We start from the raw sequence: 13,232 nt of genomic DNA, 5'->3' as shown, positions 1-13,232 counted from the left end.
AAGAAAAAAAAAACAGCAATTACTGTTGGATTTTCAAATTTCCAACAGTCCATGAAAACATTATGTGGGATGAACGCTTCCATCAGAAACATCATAACCAAATATAAGCTTAAAATAGTTATATTTCATCAAAATTACTTTATTCTACATCTTATTTGAAATTTAGCCCAAAATAAGCTGTTTCCGCTGACTCACCAGCATGCATGACAAGCGTGAAAAACCAAGGCTTTTTTCAACTCCAGGATTTTGTCCTCAACTTTTAACTTTCAAACATCAAAGATCAAAGAGTTTTAAAAATCTAACAACTAATTTATGGTGGATGGAGAGTCATGTACTGTATTTTCCCAAGTTACTCAGGGAGGCTCAAGAGAAAATGTAACTTTGGGGAGGGTAACAAATAAAGTCACACCCCAGCTACCCCCCTCCTCTGATAAGTGAAGAACAGTCCCTTTAGGGCCCCACACCTACATGTACAAAACAAACCCACACTACATCTTACGTTTAATTTTATTTAATTATTTATTTATTTATGTTTGAAGGGACAGTGCACATTAATGAACATTTGCATGTAAATATGCCGGATTATAGCCCTAGGCTAATTTTCATCCGTAGTCCCTTGGCAGGTTGATTTTACAGAGTAGTAAAAACGTTATGTGGATGGTTAATAATAATTGAGTTCACTACAGTCAAATTATGTGATATGTACTTTATCAGGCAGATGACTATACATTAGAACTATTTATTTAGCTTATTACTTTTTCTATTCATGATAATTTAAAGACATGAGCTGCAGTTTGTGTGGTGGTAGATGATATCAGCAGTCATTTAGCACACCGGCAGCCTGGAGGCAGCAGCGGACACGCAGAGCGTCTACTGTAACTTTCCGGAAACTGAGACACGAGGCGAGCAAAACATTTTCCACCGGCTCCTTCTCTTTGTCCATCCACCTCCCTGCTGAAGCAACATCCACAGCAACACCATGGCGACTGTTGTAGATACTAAACTATACGACATTCTCGGAGTGTCTCCATCCGCAACTGAAAATGAGCTGAAGAAGGTAATTAAACAAGAACGGCTGAACAAACCACGGAATTATACCACGTTTCTGTTTCGAGTTTCAAAAGGTTAAAATTGCTACAATCAGGAAATGCGTCTTTATGCGGTGCTAGCTAGTTAGCCGTGAGACGGGCTAGCCTGCTAACAAGCTAACCGGCCTGGATACTCATGTGACGATGCGGCTGAATTGTTTAACGATTATGGGCTCTGTGAGAACAGGTCATTTTTTAATTTTAGCTTCAGTCAGTCTAAAATTTCAATTGTCTTAAACAGGACAGTTCATGTTGGTGAAATTATATAAAACGCGAGGTTGAGTTAATATAGCTAGCTTGTGACGTTACGAATCAAGTGATTGACCTCACGTTAGCTTTAGCTCAGGTGTTTGTCATGTAGTTAGCTAGCTAAGCCCATCGAAGGTTGTAGAAAGAGGTAAGCTAACGTAAGTTTGATTTTCCCGAAGGCTTGAAACTACTAACAGCTAACGTTAGCTGACTGATAAGCACACATTTGTGTCGTGTGACAAATTAATCAGAAGAAGCCGACTCGAGTATCGATCTTCCCATTACGGAACGTCAGTTTGACCGTACAGTAACGCTACTGTTAACGTTTGACAATAAGAAGGGACAACTTTTTTTGGCACTCGCAGTGGGGCCTGGGTGATTTTTATCGCCTTCAACCAGTTTATGCCATTTACGTTACATGCTAAAATGAAGTTAAACTGATCCAACCTTGGCTAGCATCAGCTAACGCTGGCCGATTACACATGGTGTGCCATTTTAAGCATTTCCTTGTGAGCGAATCTAGGTTTAACTTAAAGGTTACACGCTGGTGTCCAGTATGTAGTGTTTAAGATCTTACTGAACTACATTAGACGGGATGGCAAACGTTTGTAACGCTTGGTAACTAGGGCGGTATCTCCTAACGCCGCCTGTGGTTGCTGTTAGCAAGAAGTGCTAGTTAGCATCTTTACGTTTATCCAACCGTTAGTGATTAAATTGTCAGACATTTTGAAGTGCCATTTTTGACAAGATGGTAATTAAGTTACGGGTGTAATGTAGTTAAAAGTCGTGAGTAACGCTGTCGTAATTACAGGAAACTGACATAGAGTTAAACTGTTGGGTATAAACTTCTTTATGTAAGTGCTTTATGCAGTTACAGGTAGTGTTTTGCCGGCAGGAACATCTGGTGTATGTCAGGGGGACACGTGAGATTGCGTAAACAGTATATAAGGTTCCGTCATAAGAGTGACTCATGCCGGTGTGTGATTCCAGTAAACATGTCTAAAAAGACTCCCTCTTCTGTGTACTTATAGGCATACCGTAAATTGGCAAAAGAATACCATCCTGACAAGAACCCAAATGCTGGTGACAAGGTAAGGCATCTGTGACAGTCACCTCTGGTTTTCACTGAAGGGTGGCTGTGGCTCAAGAGATAGATAGGGTCTCATACTCACAAGGTTGGCCCCCAGCTCCTCCTGTTAGCACGTTGAAGTGTCTTTGAGCAAGACACTGGGCTGGCCAACACCTTGCATGGCAGCTCCATCACCATCAGTGAATGATTGTGTAAATGAGAGGTACATTGTAAAGGGCTTTGTCTGGTAAGGTGTAAACACATTATATAGATGCAGTCCATTTACAGTTTTTGTATTATATTATAGGCAGATGTAACTATGGATGGGAAATTTTGTTTCTGTTCAAATTACAATGGGGAGCAAACAAGAATATGTATCAGAAGAACAATATGTTGATTTACGACTATTGCTGCCTCAACAAATCGGGCTTAAAAGGGGCTTTTTGAGGGGAACCAAAGCTTTGTCACTTCCCAATCAGTGTTTGTCTTTTTGCCTGTCTTTTTTGTTGTTACAGATAGTTATTGATGTGCAGTATGGTTTAAATAAATAAATAAATCACTATTTGGAGTGAGTGGGGGATGGCCAGGTTACCGTCTACACAACTAAGTTTTTATTGTAACAGTGGATATTTGCTGTACTTTTACTGTTGTATAAAATACCTTTCCATTTCAGTTTTACTTTTCTGATTATGTTGAATCCGTCTTACTAAGTTCTACAACTGCAATTTGTTCTTGAACATGCAATTGAATTTTCTCAGCCCCATCACCAAATACCTCCCACAGTGCTCCATGATATTGTCATTAGCTTATAATGTAGCATTTTTTGAAAAATCAGTGGAAACATTAAGAACTAGGGGCCTCCCTTCCATCACTTCCCATATGGCAGAATGCCATTTTCTCAGCAGGGGATCACATTGTTAGCAAAAGGATGTGGCAGCTATAGAGAATTAAGCCTGAGGGCAGTCTTTGTAATAGGGAAAAACTTGCTTTGAAGAAAATAAAGTGCCTAGTTCATCCTTTACGGACACATAACTGATGTTGAGTTTGTGTTGAGATAATGTCAATGAGAGGTGTTGATTGAACTCTGCAGTACCTTTTTTGAATGGAGTCTTTGGCATCCTGTTGAACTGTCTTAGTATCTTAAGTCTTAGATTTAATAGTGTAAGGCTATTCTAAGTTAATGCTTCAAACTTGAATCATTTTTGAAATGACTGGCTCAAATTAGGTGGTGTGAAATACACAGATTGTTCTTGTGCTGATAATATTTTAGTTTTTAAATTCAGATAATTTGTATTCATTTTACAGACTTTCTTGTCTTTTTGGTTTCTAACTCTAGGACTTTTTAAGGGTTATATAGGATGTTGAGTGACAGGGCATGTGATTAGGTGTGGAATGACCTTTATGTAAGGATACTGCAACCTGAGGCATGCTTTGCCTTAGACTGATGTCATTGTTGTTCCCACCAGAGCTGAGATGAAAGATTAATAGAAATTTCACTAGGCCCTGAGCTTTTCATTTGCTGTCAAAATGGCTCCACTGTTATGACAGTTGAAATTACATCTTGTTACAATTTTTTGTTGTTGTTTTCTGTCCTCCCCAAACATAGTTCAAAGAAATCAGTTTTGCCTATGAAGTGCTGACCAACCCTGAAAAGAAGGAACTTTATGATCGCTATGGAGAACAAGGCTTGCGGGAAGGAGGTGGGGGTGGCCCTGGGATGGATGATATTTTCTCCCACATCTTCGGCGGTGGACTTTTTGGATTCATGGGTGGCCAGAGTAGTCGCTCCAGGAATGGAGGTCGGAGGAGAGGAGAGGACATGGTCCATCCACTCAAGTAAGACCAAGCTTGGTAATGGGAAAGCAGTCTACAGGGTATTTTTAGTGAGTTTTCCCGTATTTAAAATATCCTGCATACACGTTTTAATTTTGGTGGGAAAAAGATTTAAGTCTCTGGTGTTCAATACAAGCCAATGTGGTATACCATCGGTTCTTTGTTGTATCTTAACATGAAACTTTTTCTACAGGGTGTCACTAGAGGACGTTTACAATGGAAAAACAACTAAACTACAACTTAGCAAGAATGTACTGTGTAGCACTTGTAATGGGTAAGTTGTAAAACAAACACAGTGCTTAAATCCACACTGCATGTTACTTTGTTGATATTTTGTCTTGTTTCCAAAGTCTCTAATCATGAATCCATCTCTGATTGTGTGTGTGTGTGCAGGCAGGGAGGCAAGACGGGCGCTGTACAAAAATGTACAACATGTAGGGGGCGTGGCATGCGCATCATGATCAGACAGCTGGCCCCTGGAATGGTCCAACAGATGCAGTCTGTGTGTACTGATTGTAATGGAGAAGGTAAGGAGCCGATAATCTAAACTGTGATCAGTCATTTGGTCTGTATTATGGTACTTCGCCTTCACATATCCCTCTCCTTGTCTCCTTTAACCCACTCCAGGTGAAGTTATCAGTGAGAAAGACCGCTGTAAAAAATGTGAGGGCAAGAAAGTTGTGAAGGAGGTGAAGATTCTGGAGGTCCACGTGGACAAAGGCATGAAGCACGGCCAGAAAATTACCTTTGGAGGGGAGGCTGACCAGGCACCTGGCGTCGAGCCTGGAGATATAGTCCTTGTCCTGCAGGAAAAGGAGCATGAGGTACGTGGGACAGTTCCCTAGTATTGTAACTCTATTTCCCATATGCACTCTTTGTCATAGGGGTGATCTTTTCTCTTTTTTTGTAAATGTATTTAGGACTCTGTTCATAGTTTTATATGTCAGATACTATTTCCTCCTTATAAAAAAGTGACCTCAGTTCTAAGCCAACTTCCCTCACCTGGCCACAACTTCCTACTGATGGATTCTTTTGAGGTTAATTTTTTTTGTTATACTGTTCCTGTGAAATTCTCTTTATGCATAAAGATATACCATGTGTGCAACACGTATATATTTTGGTACCTGCTACATCAGACACAGGCATGTGGGTGCAGAGGTGACTAATATGCTGTTCAAGAAGCTGTATAGGAGTAGAGTTTGTTTTTTATACATCCAGTAAAAAATCTCTATGAACTGCTTGGAATAGGTTAATCATGTTTCTTGATGGACTACTTTTACAAAAAGAAAAATTAGTATCTTAGATTTACAAAAACGTTAATGTTTCTGTAGGATTGAGATTACCAAGTCAGTTTTGGTTTAAACTAGTTGGCTTTGTGTAAAACTGTAAAAGCAGCAAAAGATGTGCAAATCCAGACCTTGTGTAAAACCTTACTAGTCAAAGCTTTATTATCATCAATGAATATACAGTAGCTCAACAGATCTTACTGCTGCATCATAGTGAAAGCCAAACTCAAAAAGTTTACTGAGATCCCAAATACCATAGTTTCTGTTTGCTCTCTGACAACTGTTGTAAACTGTTGTTGTTCTTTCACTTTGCTTTTCCACTTTGATGTATTGCACTTTGGCTGAATGTTTTTAATTGTTTTTTATCCTCATTAGAAAGACGGTTTTATCAAATGCATTCATGGCCTGCCTTTGATTTAGTTGGGTTAGGAAAACATTAATTGGTGGGATCTCCTGCCTTTGCTACTGCTCGTGTGCAATGTAGCTGCATTGGACGCATCTGGCGTTTTGTGTGACACATTGTGAAAAATTGCACCTAAATCAAATAGAGCTGTCAAAATACTTGTGTGTGAAGAATGCCTGGCCTCTTGATAAAATAAAAAAAATGATTAAGATGAGTGTGGGTACGTTTGTTTAGTAAAATATTGTGTTGTTACACATTTGGAAGCAGTTATGGGAGAACACTTAGTTTTCACAGCCTGCGCAGACACGTGTTCTCAGGTATGCTAGACTAGGACAGTACAGCAGATAGATGACCTGTCATTGTGGTTTCCTGCCTTCAGCCTTATGTTTTGGCTGTATTCCATCTCTCTCTGGATGAATTGATAGTTTCTTTTCCTGCAGTGTTTAGGGGAATGATCACATACTGAACCAGCCAACTACTGGCAAATGCATTGCTGTATATCAATACATTGGGGCTAACCGAAAAGTCATGCATAGTCCTACATGGGTTGAATTGCCTGAATGCATACTGGTTTTTCAAATATGTGGTGAGAGAGTGTAGAACCTGTTCCATTATAAATTCCATTTTCCTTGTACAGGAAAATAAGTGATATGCAATTTCTGCAACAGGATTACAGAGTTCAGTGAGCACATAGCAGTCAGGTCCAGCTGGTGGTGCTTCAAACCTCTCAACTGTCTGAGTGCTTAGAACCATATTGTCTTGACATTGCTTTGCTGTCAGAGTTGTACATCGTATTAACTTAGCACATGGACTTACTTGAATGGATGCCTGCCAACCTGTAATAACCAGGTTCTCTTGATTTCACATGTGACATAAATTCAGAGAATTTCTTGGTATGTTCTTGCTGTTATTGGACCAGACACTAGTCTGCAAACAGAGACTAACAGCTGCATCAGAGCCACAGAAGTGCATTTTTAAATTAATTAATTTTTTTGGCTAAACCCTGCAGTAGGCATCACATGACCGTGGTATTGCGTCCTTCATTACCACTCTAAGGGATCCATGAAAAGCAGCTCCTTGAGAAAATTGCAGGCGACCAGGCTCTTAGGCCATGACAACCTCTTTCATGGATATCCAGACATCACCATCTTACCTGCTTGGGTTGCTGTGGAAACAAAGTAGGCATCATTAACTCATTAATTATCTAGCTGCACTGGTGATGTTGCTTTTCAACACAGAAGCATGAAAAAATTGAGGTCCATCATATTTTGTCTTTCAAACAATCGTGCAGTAAATTTGCATGGCGGAGGGGGCTGGTATACATTGCGATGTTCAGTGCTGCAGTCATGGTGGGCTTCACTGTGTAGCAAGAGGTGTGGTATTATCTGCAAAGTAAGGTTACTGACTGTACATGTAGGGGAACTTTGATGACTATAGGTGGCTTGCTAGTTTTAGAATGCGTGGGAGGACATTTGGGATCAGTGAAGAGTGGTGGAAAAGACATTTTGAAATCTGATATATGCCGTCGGACTGAGACACATGCGTAGAAGTCCAATTAGAGTAGCATTTCAAACCAAATGTGGTCTGGATCGGATTGGCAAAAATTTTTATTTCATGTGTTTTTTTGCGGTCCAGACTTACAAAATCAATCTGGATATGCTAAAACACAGATTTGGGCCTTATTAACATCCTGCCTAATAATGAAAAACACTTCTGCACTATAACAGCAGGAGTTGCCACTAAAGTTTTAGCTGATTAATTATAAGTGGTTGACACTAAGCTGGCTGTCCCTCCCGGTCTTAATTGGGTTTCCTCAGCAGTAACTGGCGGCTTGCACAAGTTAGGTCGCGTCTGAAAATACAGAGTGAGTTTGGTTTAACTGGAACAGCAGGCTGAGCTGTAACAATACCTCTGGGTCTTTCTTTCAGGTGATATCTATCAGATCAGATGTCAGAATATGTTAGTGTATGGTGTTTGCAAAATGAGTCGCTACAGTTGGCCATAGCAACACAGATAACACTGACAGGTACTTCAGGTATTAACTGACATGCCACGCCTGTGATTAATACATGAAAATAAGGTAGAAACAAACAAACAAATAGTTGTTGTGTTAATGGGGTGGTTAATTTGCTTCTCTGTGTGTTCAGTAACCTAAGATAAGTCAAAGAAGTATTTTTGGCTGGCAAAAAATTAAATTAACACGAACATCAAGATTCCTTGGAGTAAATTGCACAAATGTAATGAGCTATCCAGATAGTGTTTAATTCTGTTGCTTTTTCACATTCAACAGTTAGTGCTTGGTATACTGCTATTCACCAGCAAATGCTATGGGTTTGCTGACTGTTGATTGTGTCAAGACTGTGGTCATTGGGTCATTTAATTATTTTTGCATCTAACTAAAAAACTATGCAACGGATGTTTTCAAGACATTGACAAAAGAAGAATGAGCCATGGTGTTTGTACAGTAACATTCACCAACCAATATTTTAACAATCTCTTTCTCTATATTTTCAGACATTCAAGCGAGATGGCAATGACCTGTTCATGAACCACAAGCTTGGGCTGGTGGAGGCGCTGTGCGGCTTCCAGTTCATGCTGAAACACTTAGACGGAAGACAGATTGTTGTCAAGTACCCTGCTGGCAAAGTCATTGAACCAGGTTAACACTCTTGATACTTCATCTGTTTCTCTTCTCCAGTCTAACAAATTTCACCCATCAAATGTACACATTGTATATTAATAAGGAAAAGGCTGTGGTCATTTAGCTGCAGGACAAAGGAATGGGTTCCATTAACATGCCCTCACACCTGAACACAATCCAGACTAACTTTCAGGCTGTATTTCCTAAAAGTTGTGCAGAGAATGTCTCTGTGCATCACTACAAAGAAGTGATTGGTGGCTATTTGCACATAAGGGGTGTAAATCACTAGTTTCATCACGATACAATGTTGTATAGATTTCCTAGTCGATGATTCAATATTTGCTGATATAAAGTCTGTCACAATACGATTTCAATTCGATTCCGAGACTGATATGAAACAATATTAGGATCAATCCAGGTCAATGGATCATTACACCCCTATTGCACCTGTGACAAGTGTTAATATTTAATGGCACTGTGCAGATGATTTGAAGGAGCTCTATAAACTGTCAGTACATTTATACGGGAGCAAGAAAACATTTGCCATGTAAAGATAAAGTGGAGTAATAGCATCCTGAGCAGAGCGCTGAGAGCTGAATACAAAAACGAGGGAGCTCCAGTGACTTTGGTGTGTGGTTCAAGGACACATCAACAGTGCTTGATAAATGAGGGAAGAGTGGGATCATCCACATCCTCGGTGCAATCTCTGGAAAAACTAGTCTATCGTGTTCCTCCTACACCCTTAGGCTTCTTTACATGCCTGTACACTACACATCTTTGGGAGTTGTGGAATTGGCTATAATAAAGTATGCTGCATGAACAAATTGGGGTGTGTAGAGAGTCTTGTTGTGAATAAACCTTGTTTTTTAACATGCTGCATCTTTTCCAGGCTCAGTCAGGGTGGTGCGAGGAGAGGGCATGCCACAATACCGAAACCCTTTTGAGAAGGGAGATCTGTATGTCAAGTTTGATGTCCAGTTCCCAGACAACAACTGGATCAGCCCCGAGAAACTTGCGGTACGACATGTCTCTCCTTTAATTATTTGCTGTCTGTCATCTTCTGGTAATCTATGGCACATTACAATGAAGATACAAACTCTCAGAACGGCTGTTGACCAGAACTACTGCTTCATACTACCAGTGTTGATTACATTGACCATGTGAATTTGTCATGACCTAAGGTGTCAGATTAAGAATTTAGAAGTTAGAATTACAGAGTTATTTAGCAACATCAGCAGCTATAAAATCACAAACACAAATTTAGGGTCGAGTTTCGGTTTTTCGTTCACACTCCTTTTCAGATTTTAATAAGGGAGAACATACAGTGTGCTGATCATCACAAAGACAGTTAGCACTAGTGTCAGGGGAATCCTCAAAAGTGCACCGTGAGCCTTATTACACAACTAATAAATCTCACCACTCTGCGGTCTTTTTAAAGTATTGTTGAAATGCTGGAGATCAGAAATGCTCTTCAGCCCTCAATCCTTGTAGGAGGCATCACAGCTGCCAGTGGCACATAGACACAATGTAAACACAATTGTTCTTATAATTGTAGCTTTGAATAGGAGGTACAGACGGTGTGTTATTGGCAGTGGTATTGAAGAGAGAGGATCAAACCATTCTTCAGCCCAATAACCAATGCTTTAAGTTTAGGTTTTTAAGGTTTTCAAACAGCTGCAGCACACTACTTCTACTACTCCACAATTTCCAAAATATCTTAGTAAAGTAGCTCTCAGGCCACTATTAGTTTAACAAGTGCACTTTCCCCAGTGGATCCTTCTTTGCTGGCTTTTTTAAGCAACTTGTTTGAAAAACAAGTAATGCAAGCAAGGAGAAACTAGAAAGAAAACGACGAAAACGTGTTTGCTGTGCTTCCCATTTCGTAGCTCTTTTCCTCCCAAGATGCACCTTCATGAGGCCAGTAAATATCAACTATGAATTAGTAATTAGTTGACTGACAGAAAATAAATAGGCAGTTATTTTATTAATCATTTAAGTGTTGATTATAAGCAAAAACTGCAATTATCAAGTGGTTTCAGCCTCTCAAATGTGAATAATTTCTGGCTTTCTTACGGTCTTTGCACACAAAGTCCATTTTTTTTCATATGCTTTTTTTTAATCCATGACTCAGACAAACCCATTACACACAGAAACCTTGCACACCGACTTTTATTCTTATGAGTTGAGTTGAGTATATCCCTGGCTGTTGCCACTGTCCCTGTGTCTTGCATTTGACAACGTGGCTACATGAAGGGGCTGAGCTGTCCCCCCTCTCTGTGTCCGCTCTGTTTCTGTCTCTCTGACTGTGAGCGGTCAACATCCTCCCCCTCATCATCATCATCATCCACCTCAATATTACTATCCGACCTGAAGTGCTATCTGAGTTATGAAATGATACTGTGCACTCCATTCCTCTCTGCGGTGTGCGGATGTGTACAATAGGTAACACCACATTGTCTTTAGTGCTTCTTGGTCTGAAGGCTTTTCGATGGATGTGAAAAAATGCCGAAATATTAACGTTTTCTGAAAACTTCCATGATGGTCCAAGTCTTGGAGTCAGGGTTTAAACATGGTTGACACATGTCTGGGTTTGGGACTGTTAGTAGAACAAAACAAATGCACTATGGGCTCTCGGGACTGAGGTTTTGCTAAAATTCCTCAGACTGGATTTAACCGAGAAAATAGCTTATGGATAAGAGGATAAGATTAGATATTTTTTTAGAGGTGTATAAGTACAGTTTATTGCAAGTAATGGGACAGTGAACAGGGATTCTCTTCTTTTACCATGGACAAAGAACCTTTAATTTTCAACACGATGTTATTAATTCCAGTTGGACTTCAAATTATTATTATTATTATTATTATTAGACAAATGACATAAATTGATTGGTACTGTATATGTAGTTGTGCTGCACTGTAGGTCAACTAAAGCAAGAAAACATGCCTTATTTGAGTGAGAAGGATTGGGCCTCAGCAAGTAAGAATTTGCAACTATATTCATACCAGTAATTCCACTCAGGGATTAGAGTTATTCTGGTCAGAATTGGGTTACATATTTAGCGCTTGTATTCACATGGCAACACTTCATATTCTCCCTGAAGATGTTGCACTCTGAATACAGTCGAGTTTTGGTCCTCAGTAGCAGCTGAATCCCCTCGGTAGCTCTACGCTCTTGGCCCAACAACAGTTTGACACTACTGTGCGGTTATGAAACATGAGACTGTCTGTTATAGCTGCGTTGTGATGAATATTTTCCATGTGTAGGAGCTGGAGGATATGCTGCCCTCGCGGTCAGAGCCGCCCATCATCACCGGAGACACAGAGGAGGTGGACCTGCAGGATTACGACGTCAGCCAGAGCTCGTCATCGGGCGGCCGCAGAGAGGCCTACAACGACAGCTCCGACGAAGAGGGCGGCCACCATGGGCCGGGGGTACAGTGTGCCCACCAGTAGTCCCATACCTGCTCACATACACACACACATGACCCACGTTCTACTTGGGGAGAAAATGTATGAGTTACAGAGTAAACAAGGAGGTAGGTCAGACTGACGAGGCTTGGTAGTTCCTCAGACACAGATCAAATAAACATATTGAGTCATGGCAACTGGAATTGTTGATTGATGTTATTGACTTGTGTGCTGGGATTATTTGGATCTGTGTCTTAAGAACTGACCCTGGGGCAGCCAAAGACCTATTACACTGCACCTGAAACAGATTTAGACACTTTAAACTTCAGGTAGAAGTCATATAATGTATTTAAGATGTATCTAAAGAAATGGATGCCCCAGTGAACGCCATGTAGGACTATGATCTGGTGTTCAAGGTGAACCCCTCACCCCTCTACTCCTCTGTCACCCCTGTTAAAGTCCATTCCCCTCCGCTCATGGGAACTCCAGATCAGTCGAAGAAAGGAATGTTTCTTGTTTGCTGAGTGTGTGACTTGCATTTTGTTTTCATAGTATTTACAATAATTAATTTAAGAACTAACCAATGTGCATACACAGACAAAGCAGCTGAGCAATGTGACGTGCAGATCCTTGGACTCATGTATTCATGGATTCATCCACTCAGCGCCATTCGTAGGGTTTGTGTCTGATTTTTACAGCTTTATTTTCTTTGTAGGTTTTTACTTGTTTTTCCCTTCTTTATATTTTAATTCAAAGAGAAAATTGGTTATTGTGTATATCATTGAACTGGTTGTTGGTAGCTCCATCAGCTGCTGTATTCAAAGCTGTGTGATTTTTAAAAAATGACAAGTGAAATGATAAAAACGTATAGCCTGTGTCCGTGCTGAGACCATGTGCATGTAAAAAGCTTTGGTTCCCGCACTTATCAAACATCAAAATAAAGCAGCACACTTCTTAAGAAATGTCTATGAAGTTGTTGAATAAATTGTTGAATTATCACGTGCCGTGTGTGGTGCCTTGTTCTTGCTTTGTTCTCATTAATAATCACAAAAATATAACCACCTCTGCTTGTATCTAGCCGAGCAGATTGGTCTTCGATGTTATGAGATCTTCGCTGCTGACACTTGTGCTACCACCAACACAACAGGGATGCACAGACTTTGCTTTGTGGGACTCAGAGCCTCAAAACTTTACACTGGAAAGTAATCAAGTGTTCCAGTCCAGAAACTATGTGTCAGCTAATCCACAGATACCG

General features: G+C 40.2%; 1 protein-coding gene across 1 annotated transcript; it reads left to right on the top strand.

Moving 5' to 3' along the window:
- The first annotated feature begins 898 nt into the window (after nucleotides 1-898).
- On the top strand, nucleotides 899-12,976 carry dnaja2a (DnaJ heat shock protein family (Hsp40) member A2a). Its single transcript, XM_033627644.2, has 9 exons — nucleotides 899-1,057; nucleotides 2,369-2,428; nucleotides 4,013-4,242; nucleotides 4,433-4,513; nucleotides 4,633-4,766; nucleotides 4,867-5,063; nucleotides 8,443-8,587; nucleotides 9,459-9,586; nucleotides 11,834-12,976. The coding sequence occupies exons 1-9, from the start codon at nucleotides 980-982 to the stop codon at nucleotides 12,020-12,022; spliced, it is 1,242 nt and encodes a 413-aa protein (XP_033483535.1). The 5' UTR covers nucleotides 899-979; the 3' UTR covers nucleotides 12,023-12,976.
- Nucleotides 12,977-13,232: the final 256 nt, after the last annotated feature.

Source organism: Epinephelus lanceolatus, chromosome 2 (assembly GCF_041903045.1).
Source record: "Epinephelus lanceolatus isolate andai-2023 chromosome 2, ASM4190304v1, whole genome shotgun sequence".
In the NCBI taxonomy this organism is placed as follows: domain Eukaryota; kingdom Metazoa; phylum Chordata; class Actinopteri; order Perciformes; family Serranidae; genus Epinephelus; species Epinephelus lanceolatus.
This window is presented reverse-complemented; position numbering and strand designations above follow the sequence as displayed.

Excerpts from the sequence above, each read along its gene's own strand:
- dnaja2a (XM_033627644.2), top strand. The coding sequence starts at position 980 with ATGGCGACTGTTGTAGATACTAAACTATACGACATTCTCGGAGTGTCT. Across the intron at positions 1,058-2,368 it reads CTGAAAATGAGCTGAAGAAG|GCATACCGTAAATTGGCAAA; the intron begins GTAATTAAACAA and ends GTGTACTTATAG. Across the intron at positions 9,587-11,833 it reads TCAGCCCCGAGAAACTTGCG|GAGCTGGAGGATATGCTGCC; the intron begins GTACGACATGTC and ends TTCCATGTGTAG.